Source organism: Colossoma macropomum, unplaced genomic scaffold, assembly GCF_904425465.1.
Source record: "Colossoma macropomum unplaced genomic scaffold, Colossoma_macropomum, whole genome shotgun sequence".
Taxonomy (NCBI): domain Eukaryota; kingdom Metazoa; phylum Chordata; class Actinopteri; order Characiformes; family Serrasalmidae; genus Colossoma; species Colossoma macropomum.
Genome location: NW_023494809.1, coordinates 18722091 through 18734651, shown reverse-complemented (window position 1 = coordinate 18734651; position 12561 = coordinate 18722091). Strand labels below are relative to the sequence as shown.

General features: G+C 38.5%; 1 protein-coding gene across 5 annotated transcripts in view; it reads left to right on the top strand.

Annotated features, from left to right (window-relative positions):
- relch (RAB11 binding and LisH domain, coiled-coil and HEAT repeat containing) overlaps positions 1-12561 on the top strand; it is a 70998-nt gene that overhangs the window by 26402 nt on the left and 32035 nt on the right. For all 5 annotated transcript variants that reach the window (XM_036558203.1, XM_036558199.1, XM_036558200.1 and 2 more), the window contains 5 exons: positions 1-37; positions 284-592; positions 2328-2403; positions 3416-3511; positions 12290-12402. The exon at positions 1-37 is cut by the window's left edge and continues 55 nt beyond it. In XM_036558203.1, coding sequence (XP_036414096.1) covers positions 1-37; positions 284-592; positions 2328-2403; positions 3416-3511; positions 12290-12402 — 631 coding nt within the window. The remainder of the gene's footprint in view (positions 38-283; positions 593-2327; positions 2404-3415; positions 3512-12289; positions 12403-12561) is intronic.

Genomic DNA, 12561 nt, shown 5'->3' with positions numbered 1-12561 from the left:
AACAGAGTCTGGCTGAACAGATAAAGAAATTACAGAGGTAAGCTGTGACCTGAACAGAAAGTGCGTTCAAAACATTTGCATTAATAGCAAAAGTTCACAGTTTCTTAAGAGTGTTTCATTTAAACCAATGCAGCTGTTGAACAGTTTATCCACTCATCAGTGCCTGATGAAGTCAGACAAATTGGGCTATATAGTCCTTTGAAAGTTCTTTTAGTTTTATGCTTTATGATTTTAATCTCTTATTTCTATAGATGAATTTTGATGTTGTGTGTGTGGTTTGCAGCGAGATCCAGGATCTCCAGAGGAACGTGTCGTCTCCTGTAAAAGCCCAGGTGGAGTGTGGGGACACTAAAACAGGGCTCCAGTGTGAAAAGAGTCTGGATAACGGGCAGTATCTGGACATACGGGGGGTCACTGAGGCCGACACTGCTACAGAACCCAACTCAAACACTACCACCAGCACCACCACCACTACTGCTACTGCAACTGACCATGCTGCTGAACACTCCTCGCCCTCCACCCAACAACACAGCAAGTTCAAAAGTCCCGGACAACACAGCAAAGGCCCCGTGCAGTTTGACCAGCCCAACAGGTGACACTCACTCTTCAGTACAGCGCTGATCTTGTACATCACAGGCTACAGCCTCAGTAGAGCATCTGCCTAAGACTTCATGTTGAGCGGCACTTTCTAAATGAGTGTTTTTCACAATATTTGCTTGTGAACGGTGCTGCATAATAGCCTCTGCTATAACAATGGGAAACACTCCAATTTTTTAATATGTAAAGCACATGACAAAGCAGTATGTGTGTAAAGCAGTATGTTTGTGTTTCGAAGCTGAACTACTGCTACTGAAACCATTTGAATGCATTTGTGCTGAAATGATAGCGTTTTTATTCAAATTTCTCATTTTCATTGTCATTTAGATTATTTGTATGTAACGTTTTGACATTTCAGTGTAGACCTGTTTTAATCTTTAGCCTTTTTTGCCCAAAATTTGCAGCCATTTTTTTCTCTTTCTGGCAGAAACCAAATGGCCACACCCTACCTTTTTCGATGAAAAACGTCAGTGGCCAAAATTTCAGTTCATCCTTGTTTTTGTAGTGCTGTAGTTTTACTATAACATATTCTATGAGATGAGCCTTGCCATTTTAATTTTCAAAAATTGTGCAGAATTCAATACTTACGGTGTAAATGAAGTAATTCAGAAAGGTTTTGATGTGAAATGCGCCGTTCCAAAAAAGCTTACTGAGTCAGAATTGTTTACAGTGGTGGTGGTGATAGGAACCAGACGTCTGAAGAGTTTAACGCCTCTAAAAGCTCCCTCACAGAACGTTATTACATAAAATGGTTACAGATATGCTGTCTGATGTCTGAGACCTTGGTTGATATGTTTGAAATGAGGTTTTTGGCCTAAAACATATTTTTTTAAATATAATCATGGTGAAGAGGTAAATGCAGGGAGTTGTAATGCAAAATAGTCCTTAAAGATAAGTTGTTTTTTTTTTTCCCTTCACCTAGATTTACCACTATTTTACTAATATCAACATTGCATATACAAATTGAGAGACATATAGGTTCACTGGGGGTTTGAATAGTAAATAAAATGGTCAAATTTGTATTATAGACATCACAGCTCCTGTAAAGGCATGTAAGTTTCCATACGATTAACCGTTTCACATCAAACCACTCCCATGGCATCTAATTTAGCTACAGTTCAATAGGCAGGAGCTGCAAAGTGTCTTAAGTTATGCATACCAGGTTATTACACTGAGCCTTCACAAGAAGGTTTTGTTTTAAGCAATGGAGCAAAGACCAAAAGCACTGGTCCATAGGTAATAAGCTTAAGTGCTTTTTGATAAAGCAGATTGTAGTTATATCTCATTAATGTTTAGAAAATAAATACAAACATTATTACAAATTGCACTATTGTTAATAGTGGTTTTGACATTTGGACACTTATTTAATCAAATATCCAAGTTCATGCATAAGTGTACTTCAGATAGGGTACCATGCTTTGCCCCGAGTTTTACCCTTAATCACCACTAGGTGTCAGCACTGTACTGAGCAAGCTGGACACATTTGTTGGCTTTGTTCAAATAAGTTGAGTGCTGACAGGAACAGAATATTCCATACATCATCAGTTTGCATATCCGCTCACTAATTATACACAGGAAGAAAATGCCCTTTCATCGTTGTAAACCACGTACACATCAGCACTTTTGCAGGTTTTGCTCTGTAGTGGCAAGCAGGCATATAAAACATAGCTGGAGTTTGTAACTAAAGCCTGAATAGGCCCGTAAATTCATGTCTTGTTTGTTCTTTTCAGAAAACTGTCTCCGGCATTCCACCAAGCACTTTTGTCCTTCTGTCGAATGTCTGCTGACAGCAGGCTTGGCTCTGAGGTGAGGGTACTCTGGTTACACACACAAAAAAAAAACACACAGAGCAAATCTCCTCAAAACACCACCTGACACGGCTGTTATTGGGCAATCATGCAGTCATAAGCACGTCACAAGCTGGCAGAGGAAATAGTGAGAAACGTAATTGAATCCTGATGTCATTTCTTGTAGAGTTAACTGGAATGCATTAATGTACTCAGATAACAGGATGTCTAGTGGACTGGCTTTTAGCTTCCACTGTGCATTCATTGTCAAGTGATCAAAAGGCAGCTTAAGTCTCAGACATATGATTATCGCATTGTTCCAGCAAGTTCCGGTGGAGGGTCCCACCTACTCACCAATGAAAGTATTTTGGAAAATATTTGGTGTTTGGATCTAGTAAAAGCTGTATTGTCCAAGTTGTCTAGAGGGCCTGAAAATTTGAACCAAATCTGAATGTAGACTGAGAACCTGAGAACATTTTCTGCCTTATGTCATCTCCACCCACAGCACCAGCTTTAGAATCCAAACCTGACTGTAGCCAGGCAAACAGTCTATGTGAACTCGACAGTAACCCAACAAAATTCTGTCTGAATCTGAGTGTAGCCCAACAGAATTCTTGTTGAATCAGACTGTAGTATGAGTGTGGACCAACAAAATTCTGTCTGAGTCCGACTGTAGCCAGACATAGTTCTCTGTGAACCTGACTGTAAATCCGGCTGTAGCCCAACAAAATTCTGTCTGAACCCAGCTGTAGTTGCCAAAATTCTGTCTGAATCCGACTGTAGCTGACAGAATTCAGTTTGAATTGGACTGTAGCTCAACAAAATTCTGTCTGACCTAGACTGTAACCCGACAAAGTTCTATCGGAACTCGACTGCAACCTGACGGAACACTGTCAGAACCCGACTGCAGCCGGACAAAACATTAATGCTTTTTTGTTTTTGTTTTCTTTCGTTGGCTGTATCATTTCTAATCCCAGTTTTCTGCATCAAGTGTGTGTATGTGACTTGAACCTTTTTTTTTTTTTGGTCAGGTGTCTCGTATTGCAGACAGTGAGGAGAGTGTGATGCTGATGCTGGGCCGTTGTCTCCCACACATTGTCCCCAACGTCCTGCTGGCCAAGCGCGAGGTAACTGTCCCACACTGAACCTTCCTAAACCCCTCCCCCCGCTCCATCAGACACACTGCCTGCGCTCTGTCGGCCTTCTGCTCTCTTCAGTTTGAATTCAGCACTGACTGGACTGTGTTTTTTCACCAATGCTCATCTCTTATCCCCTCCCCTCCACTTCTATGTCTTTTTTTCACATTCGCTCATTTATTCTGCGGCTTTGGTGCATGCCTCTCTCTGCTCCGTTAGAGAATGGTTGTGCATCTGTGCCAGGTGAGTGGAACATCTGCACGCTCATACACCAACACTACCCCCACTATATGTACGCGTGAGATTTTATTTGCCTCGACTTCTCACTGGCTGTGATTATTAAATTATTAAAGTTTTCTTTATCAGTTTGATTCCTCATCATTTACATAATAATAATAAAAATAATACATTAAATGTTTTATTTATCCCAAACTTAAGGTTTTACAACTTGTATGTTTATGTATGAGATCACCTTCACTTGATAATAATAACAATAATAATAATGTTTTATCGATATAAACCCAGGATTTAACAATGTTTGTTTACTTTCGATAAAATATGTTATTGACTACAGTAGTGTTTTAGATGAAGTATCTGTATTTTTTCTTATTATTTTTAGTTTCTGTATTTATTTATGGATTGAACAAAGATATGATTATAATAATAATTAAATCGGTGCTTATGCTCAGCTTAATCTATTTTCAGTCTGTTTCTCTTGTTTTTCAGTTGTTGCAAAGTCAGTGTTATTAGTGCATTAATTGGCACCTGTAGTCTCCTCAAGCATGCTCTAAATGTGATAGAGTAGATCTGTAGTTACTAGAGGCATGGTTTAAGTTTGAGTGTGATACAAAATGTGCACAAATGAACTTTTTTAGTTTGTAGTGAACTCCTGTCATGTGTTATTTTTTAACCCTTGCCATCAACAAAAGATGGAGCTCTTTGCCCTCTCTGGGGTCCTTGTCAATGTATCAGTCTTCCAGTTGTCACTTGGCCCGACCGATACATCATTTGGCCGATAAAGAACTGAAATTAGGGTCTTGTCTTATATTGGTTGCCACAAAAATCCTGCCGAAAGCACATATGTTTAGAAGCCTTATATTGTAATTCTAAAAGTTGATTCTAATGTAAGAACAGGGCATTATCTGTTTATGCCTGCTAGAGAACAAAAACATCACAAACAACAAAATGCATCCAAACCAAACATTTAGCACTACAACAATATGTTATAACACCAAAAACTTTTAAGAGAACTCCTGAAAAATAAAAGAAAAAGTAAGTTTAAGTTAGTTTAACAAGTTTAACTGTTTAAGTTAATAGATAATTAAAGGGCCTATATCGTGTGAAACCAAACTTCCCTCGCTCTCTTGAAACAAAGGAGTTTGAAGAAATATATAAACATTGGTAAAGTAACTCATTTATATACATCCATCTATTCAGCCTACAGTAGTTTAAAGAAGGGATAAAGGGATAAAGAACGGTCATGTAAAATGGTCATGTAAACTTCAGTTATATACATTAAAATCACACAAGTGTTATAAGTAGACCTCAAGGGAAACAATAAAACACAAAAAATGTAGGATATGGCATCTTTAACAACAGACAAGCTCTTGTCGGAACCACCAGCACCACACTATGTACATTATTGAAGGCTATGAGAAATTTGACAGTGTATTTAACAATTGTAACTAAAGAAGTTTTTCCACCAGGGCAGCACGGCACGGTTACTAATCTAAACTCAGAACTGTCCTTATCCTGCTTTTAGTACCCATCTGTTTCCCATCGCACGACAGAACCATGAAGATAGGCGGGGTTCTTTGGAGGTTGTGTGGTGGTCACATATTTTTTTTTTTTTTTACAACTCTTACAGTAAACACAATAGTAACAGTGGAGGAGCTTTAATTAAAGCTTTTGCTCTGCATTTGGTTTTATCTTAAGAGTCACAGTCAGCATCACTAATTAGCAAGTCTTTTATTTAGAAATGGCAGTCGTCTGATTCGAGTGACGATTGCGTTTGACCGATCAGCGATCTGCATTATTTCTAGCTTCACCTCATTTTCTGGTTCGCCATGCTTGATAATGTCAACAAAACATATGATCACGGTTTTATAACCGTACTGCACTGGTTTTATGATGGAATGACACTATAAAACTATTGGAGTCTTTGATTTTTGACCATATAAAATTATGTCGGACCGTCTGATCAGTTATCAGAATTTCTCTTTTCTCTTTCTCTTAGAAGTTCTTTGAAGGGCCCATACGCTACATTTTTCTTTTCTATTTTATTTTTTCATATGAGGTTCACTTAGAACATTTATATGGTTTCATGCTCCACAAATGGTCATAATTAATTTTTATATGACCATTTTCCGACCTCTCTTTATGCCTTAGAATTAAACAGGTTGTTTTTGTTACTGTGCCTTTAAGACTGATTATAAAACAAATGATCTGCTCTGATTGGCTGCCCAATATTGTGCCTTGTTCAAAGAGCAATCGAACACTGCTTATAACTTCAGTATGAATGAGGGGAGCTAAGCTGTAGGCTGAGTAGTTGGGTATATGTAAATGAGTCAAAACCTTGACAGTGAAATCATAACAGGTTGCAGCTTAGTTTCCATATATGGACAGTGTTTTGAATTTGAACAGTGTTTACGTAACTAATTTCAGTCGTCCCACCTCGTCTGAGTTATAATTATCTTTTTTCTTTCCTCTCTTACTTCTAAATGGTTATTAGATTTAGAACATTTAATTCTCAGGAATTCATGTATATCTACAAAACACCTCTATTTACAAAAACACACACGTCTCTCACACCTGCTGTGTGTGCCCTATAGGTGTGCAGTTGGCTGTGGTGGCCCCACCCTCAGCCCTGTCTGCTTTGCATAGCGGTGTTCTCTTTTACCAGCCCAGTGACAGTTTAAGACAAATTGGACGTTCTCCAAGAAAGAGCTGAGTAAAGACAAACAGTAATGGAGCCATTGGGGGATATTTCCTCATTCTTCATCCCTAACAATGGGCCCACTCAGTGGACTTTGAGCTTTGTCTGTTAATTTTGACTGTTGAGTTCCTATCTGTTCAACCTATCTGTTCAACCTCCTTTCCCCTAATATCCAGCCCTAGTGCCAACGGCCCCCAAACATCCACCCTCTCCCCCTCCCCCCCAGCGCCCCCAAATGACCCATGTGATCAGACACCAAAGATGGGTTTTAATGCAGTGTTATATATACATACACACACACACACACACACACACACACATATATATATGTATGTATGTGTATAGCTAGATATATATAGGTACACCTACTTTGTATCTACGTTTAGTGCCCAGTTCCACTTAACACATAGGTGCACTTTGTAGTTTTACAATTATAGACTGCAGTCAATCAGTTTCTTTGCAGATTTTGTTATATAAATAACAGTAAATAATAAATAACAATAAATATCATACATAAATAGGGTTATAAATAGTGGTGGAAAGCGTAGATTCAGTGACTGTGGTGCATTAGTGTGAGGAAAAACAGAAAAGCAGCTGCAGTGCATAAACCCCTAATTACGAGGACACATGACCATCTGAGAGTTCAGTCGTGTCTAAAACCTACAGGCAAATCAGTACATATTTATTCTGACTGATCACCTTTATCCTATACTGAAACATTTCTTTCCTGAAGAGAGTGGTGTCTTTCAGGATGACAGAGCCAGTGTCTATGAGGGGCACTGATTGGCTTGATGAGAATGAAAATTAAATAAATCATGTTATGGCCTTCACAGTCACCGGATCTCAACCCAGTTAAACACTTATGAGAGATTAAGGGCCGAAAGTACCATCAGCAAAACAACCACTGAGTGTCTTTAGGAAGAATAGTTTTTTATCCCAGTTCCAGGGACTTCAAGTTCCATACAGTTCCGTCGCTCTTACCAAAACAGGTTCTATATAATAGCAATAAAAAGATTCTTTGACTTGTAAGAGTAGTGGAATCCTTTTTGGGGCTACATAGAACAATTTGTACACACATCACAGGTTTTTATAATGGAGAACCACTACAAAGAACCATTTCAAATCACTGCTGTTGGAACAAAACCTCACATCTCTATTTTTGTTAGACTTCATTTGTAAATGCTTGTTGCAATTTAAGTTGTGTTTGAATTCCACAAAGAATGGACCAAAAGAAACAGCCGAAAAATGCTTGGAAAAAAGTCTGGTTCCATTGACTTACATTAAACGTAAATTATGTTTTTTCCTTCTCCTGTAAAGTTATCATTTTTGAGATACGATATTTTGTTCTGACAGCAGTGAAATACATGTGAAAGTACTTACATATTAAAGAGTTTTTCTAAGCTTAAGCCTAAACCTACCCCTAATCTCAGTAACTAAAAATTATTACTTGTTCAGTTAAAAAAAAAAGAAAGATGAGGCTTTATAAAAAGCACTTCACAAAGCCAGGAGTGTTTTTTTTTTTTGCTCCTGTAAGTTATCCCGCGTTTTTTTTTTTTCCTCGACTAAGTCACACACACGTACTCATTCAGTCACACCCTCTCACTCTTCTATATGGCACCCAGTGCAGAACAATAAGCTGTTAAGTGCTAGTTGCGCACCTGCTTCTACAGTTAAATACACTGGAAGTCTAAGGCCCCGGTTACTGAGAAGATAACGGACATTTGGCCAGTGTGAAAACGTCCGAGTTACTGATTACCATGAAAATGTAGGCCGAGGAAGCGAACGTCAAGTAGCTGAAGACTGATCAGTTTGCTGTTAATCACGCTGGAATTTCGAGTTTCTTTAGCTGTGGCTGCAGAAACAGATAATGAGGCACCACTGAATGGTGTGCATGTGTGTGGTGAGCTGTCACGATGCCATCAGCTGGTTCTTCTCTTTAGAGGCCTAACCGTTGAATTATTTCTGCAAGATTGAGTCAACACTGATATTGAAGCAATTATATGAATTTGCATGTAATTGCAGGTTTTTGTCAAGAAGGCTTCAGTCAGTCAACAAACTGAGCATAGAGGCTTTTATTTGTATTAGTCTGCATTAGGAATGGGGATTTGTAGACATGCATTTAGCTTTAGAATTGGATAAAGTGATAGTTGCCTCTTTTCTACAGATGTAGTTTAGCCACGACATATTTGGTGTCTAAAGTTTGTTTCTTGTATTCTGAGTCTCCCTCTGTGTCTTGACTGATTTAACCATGTTTTAGAGGAAAAAAAAATAGATTTTTGGTGGAATCGTTGCTTTAAAGGGCTCATCACGAAAACTGAGGAAAACTGCGTTTTTCTCACTTTTAATAAAATAATTTGATGTTGTATGTGATCATTTGTTAGAGTTTCAATATGTATTCTTCACTTTTCAGTCCTTAGATGGACTCAAAGCTAGGAGTGTTTCAGTCTGGACTTCTTTCTAAGTGTGGCACAAAACAGGACGACCAGTAAGACTTGAGATGTTTTACATATAGCAAGGCACAATAACAAAAACTGCCTGTTTATGAATAAATGGTCATAAACGGTCATTTTTGGCCCATATACCCACACAGATGTCATAAGAGGACCTCAGGGTGGAAAATACAATAAGATGTAGGGCATGGGCCCTTTTAAGTTATGTCTTGTCTGTGAAGGTTCTGCCTATTTGTATATTTCAGTGTTATTTCTCACTCTCTTTGCCTGCAAAATGCCAGCCATTGCTTCTGTTCCAGAAGCTGCGCGAGTAAAACCTCGCACACGCCTCAGCACGTGGATCTGAGCCAAATAAAATACAACTGCCTTTCTGCTCTCCTGGCTCGCGCAGGTGCTAGACGCAAAGGTTTTTTACTCAGTTCAAAAAGCTAAAAAAAAATAATAGCTTAGCTGGTCTCAGGTTTAGAAGGCATGTGTGAGGGCGGGGCTTGAAAACTCTTGGCAGGTGACTTTCTTTCAGAGTGAAGGCAATAAAGGCTGTCCAAACAAACAAACAAGGCGCCAATCTGCCCAGAGTTGCGCTGCAGATTTGCGTAACTATCTGCTGATTTCCACCTGTTTGTGTGCATTGAGGTTTGACCCACCTTTAAAGGTGTGTCTCAGGCCTGGAAGATAAATCTCAAGGAAACAAACTTAGAACTTTTCTCTTATTAGGGTTTTACAAAACGGGCAGCATCGATGTTAGAATGTCTTAAACGATTATAGTTCATTATAATAACATACAAAAAAGTATGTTCTTATTTTTATCCAAAATAAAGTTAAACAAAAAAAATTAAATTTGTGTATTCTTCAAGATCTCATGGAGACCGTACTTAATGTAGAACATAATTAATAAAACGCACAAATCTGCAATATTAAATAAGAGTCCATTTTTAGCATTTCTGCATAATTCAGTGGTTTACGTTTGAACAAATTCATTCAGAGTGCTTTGGAGTGAAATGCTCCATTCAACCAGGAGTCTACAATGCAGATATAGCCATTTTATTTATTGTCCAAAACTACTACTAAACATACCTCCTCTGAGTTTTGATATATAATGTCGATGATGGTGAAATAGCGGGAAATCTGAAAAATTATCTCAAGCAGGCACTGTATTCACAACATGTGAAAACTTTCTGTGAGAGAATTTTAGGTAAATTAAACTTTTTAGATGTCTGGTTCCTATCACCATCATTGTAAACAATTCTGAATTAGTAAGTTTCACATCAAATCACTCTGAATGACTTACATCTTAACCATTTCATTATGCAGGAATTTTGATAAAAGTAAAATTCCCCTTGAAGGTACCAGTGGATACAACAATACGTGCAATATCTCTTGTGCACAGCTTTTGCTGTTGTCTGTGTGACTCCAAAACAGACCTAAAGTGACACAACCAAACCACAGCTTGGCCATGAAACCCTTATCAAGGGCAGACTGCCAGCTGTGTAACATGAAACTGGATCTTTTATGTGCACTCCGTCAAATATTTGGGGTGCCTACGTTTTTTGAATACAACTGCACATCTTTTCTGTTTCACTTTTACAGTAACTTAACATTTAAAAGGCTAAGCCAGACTTATTTTGAATTATCACACATGTAAATATTTTAGAATTGTATTGGTGTATTTTTACCCTGGAAATAATGCCATGTGTTTTATCCCCATGTTATGATGTCATGAACATGCAAACCTTTCAGGTGTTCAAACCACCTTTTGGCCTGTCCATTCGGGGGTGTTTAAACGTTTGGCTATTGGGCCATATGCACCCTGCAGACCAATTTTAATTGGCCCATGCCTTCTGTCGTTACAGGTTCCCCCGCCAGCCAGTACATTGCATGTAAAGTTCAAGAGCATTTTTTACTAGACCTACAAATTACTGCAAAACACTGAATGACATTCAGTCCTGTCTTCAGCCAAAAAGTCCCAAAACGTTCACGGCCTTTTCAGAGATACAGAAATCAGATCCCTTTTTCATCAAGAGCCACAGCGACTCTGTGTGTCAGTAGACTGTAACAAATTCAAATGCCAAACGACACTGAAACATACCATGAACATTAAATACATCTTCAGGGGGTGAGAAGACAAGAGGAAATGTAGTAGCTTGAAGCTACTCTGGTCTGGCAGCAGCATCTGTTTGTTGGAGCCAGTTCAGCAGTTCAACAAACGTTATCTCTTTAAAGCTATTTAAACATGCCCATTTCTGCCGTTTAATCTGCTCCCTTTTAATGACATGATTTATATAGATTTCTATTTATTTTGTCTCAAATTATATTTTCGAACAAGAAAGCACAAATACTTCCTTTATTAGTCATGTTTTATTATTATTAAATGAATCAATAAGTGTTTTCCGATCCGAATTGCTCTGAATAAGCCCTCATGCTCAACAGTAAATGAAGTCTCCTGCATTTTTTAAACAGTTACGGAAAACACAATAGCACACAGAAAGCTCTGATTTTTATTTTGCTATGACCAACATGGCCGTGTATGTTCTGTAACTCCTCTGGTTCTGATTCAAATGAGTTTTACCCTTTAACAAACCATTGACCCGCAGTCAGGCCCAAAGTTTTACTACACGCTCCTATAACCTAAGAATAGGTCCATTAGTTTGCATTGAAGACCCTGTAGTTAGTAAATAATAAGCATTTGTATAAAATAAACCTGGAATGTTAAGGGGTTAAAGGGCTATAATCAAATTCTCAGAATGAATCACTGACGAGACACTCATTTCCATAATGTATACAACAGTTTTTTTTTTTCCATATTTTGTGTATTTAATATTTTGTATCATTTATGAATCATGTTTTGCCAAAGAGTGACTGGCCCTCAGTTATTTTGAAATGGTCCTACCCCTTAAAAAGGATTTAGGCTAAACCTGCTCTTCATATCAAAGAAGACACTATATACACTATATATACCCATTAGCACCGAGCTGCGTTATGCTAGCTAAACCTTTTCTTCCAGAAGGTGTCCCCAAACTTTTGACAAGCAGTTTAACTTGAGCAGTTAAATATAGAAGCCGTGAAAAAATCCAGTCAGAAAGCTGTGCTAATATTTGCAGGTGCTCTCAAGGGAATAGCAAAATTCTGTTTTCGCTCTACACACATACTTACCCAAACTTTCAGACTCGCATGTAGTTGTTGATAGATGGTGCTGTGCTTTCAGACCCGTATATTTTCTCCTCTGTGGTGAATTTGGGCCCTCTGTGTAGTTCACGTCCCTCCATCCTCGAACCCTGCCTGCCACAGTGACCCCTCACTTGCTCTGGTGTCCTCTGTGGGTGTGGGAGGGAGTGTCCACTCTTTGTTCTGATCTCATACCTGTGTCTATGTGTATGTATGTTGCAGGAGCTCATTCCGCTCATCCTGTGCACAGCCTGCCTCCACCCCGAGCCCAAAGAGAGAGACCAGCTGCTGCACATCCTCTTTAACCTCATCAAGAGACCTGACGATGAGCAGAGGTGCGCAAATACAGTTGTATGTTTAAACATCAAAGTACATGTTTTGCATCTTTTACAGGGAATGCAGTTAATTGTGACATTTTTCTGCAAATCTTAGTGCACAGTTTCTATTTATTTGTTTAACATACTGCATTTTATGTTTTATTTTTTTCAGAAAAA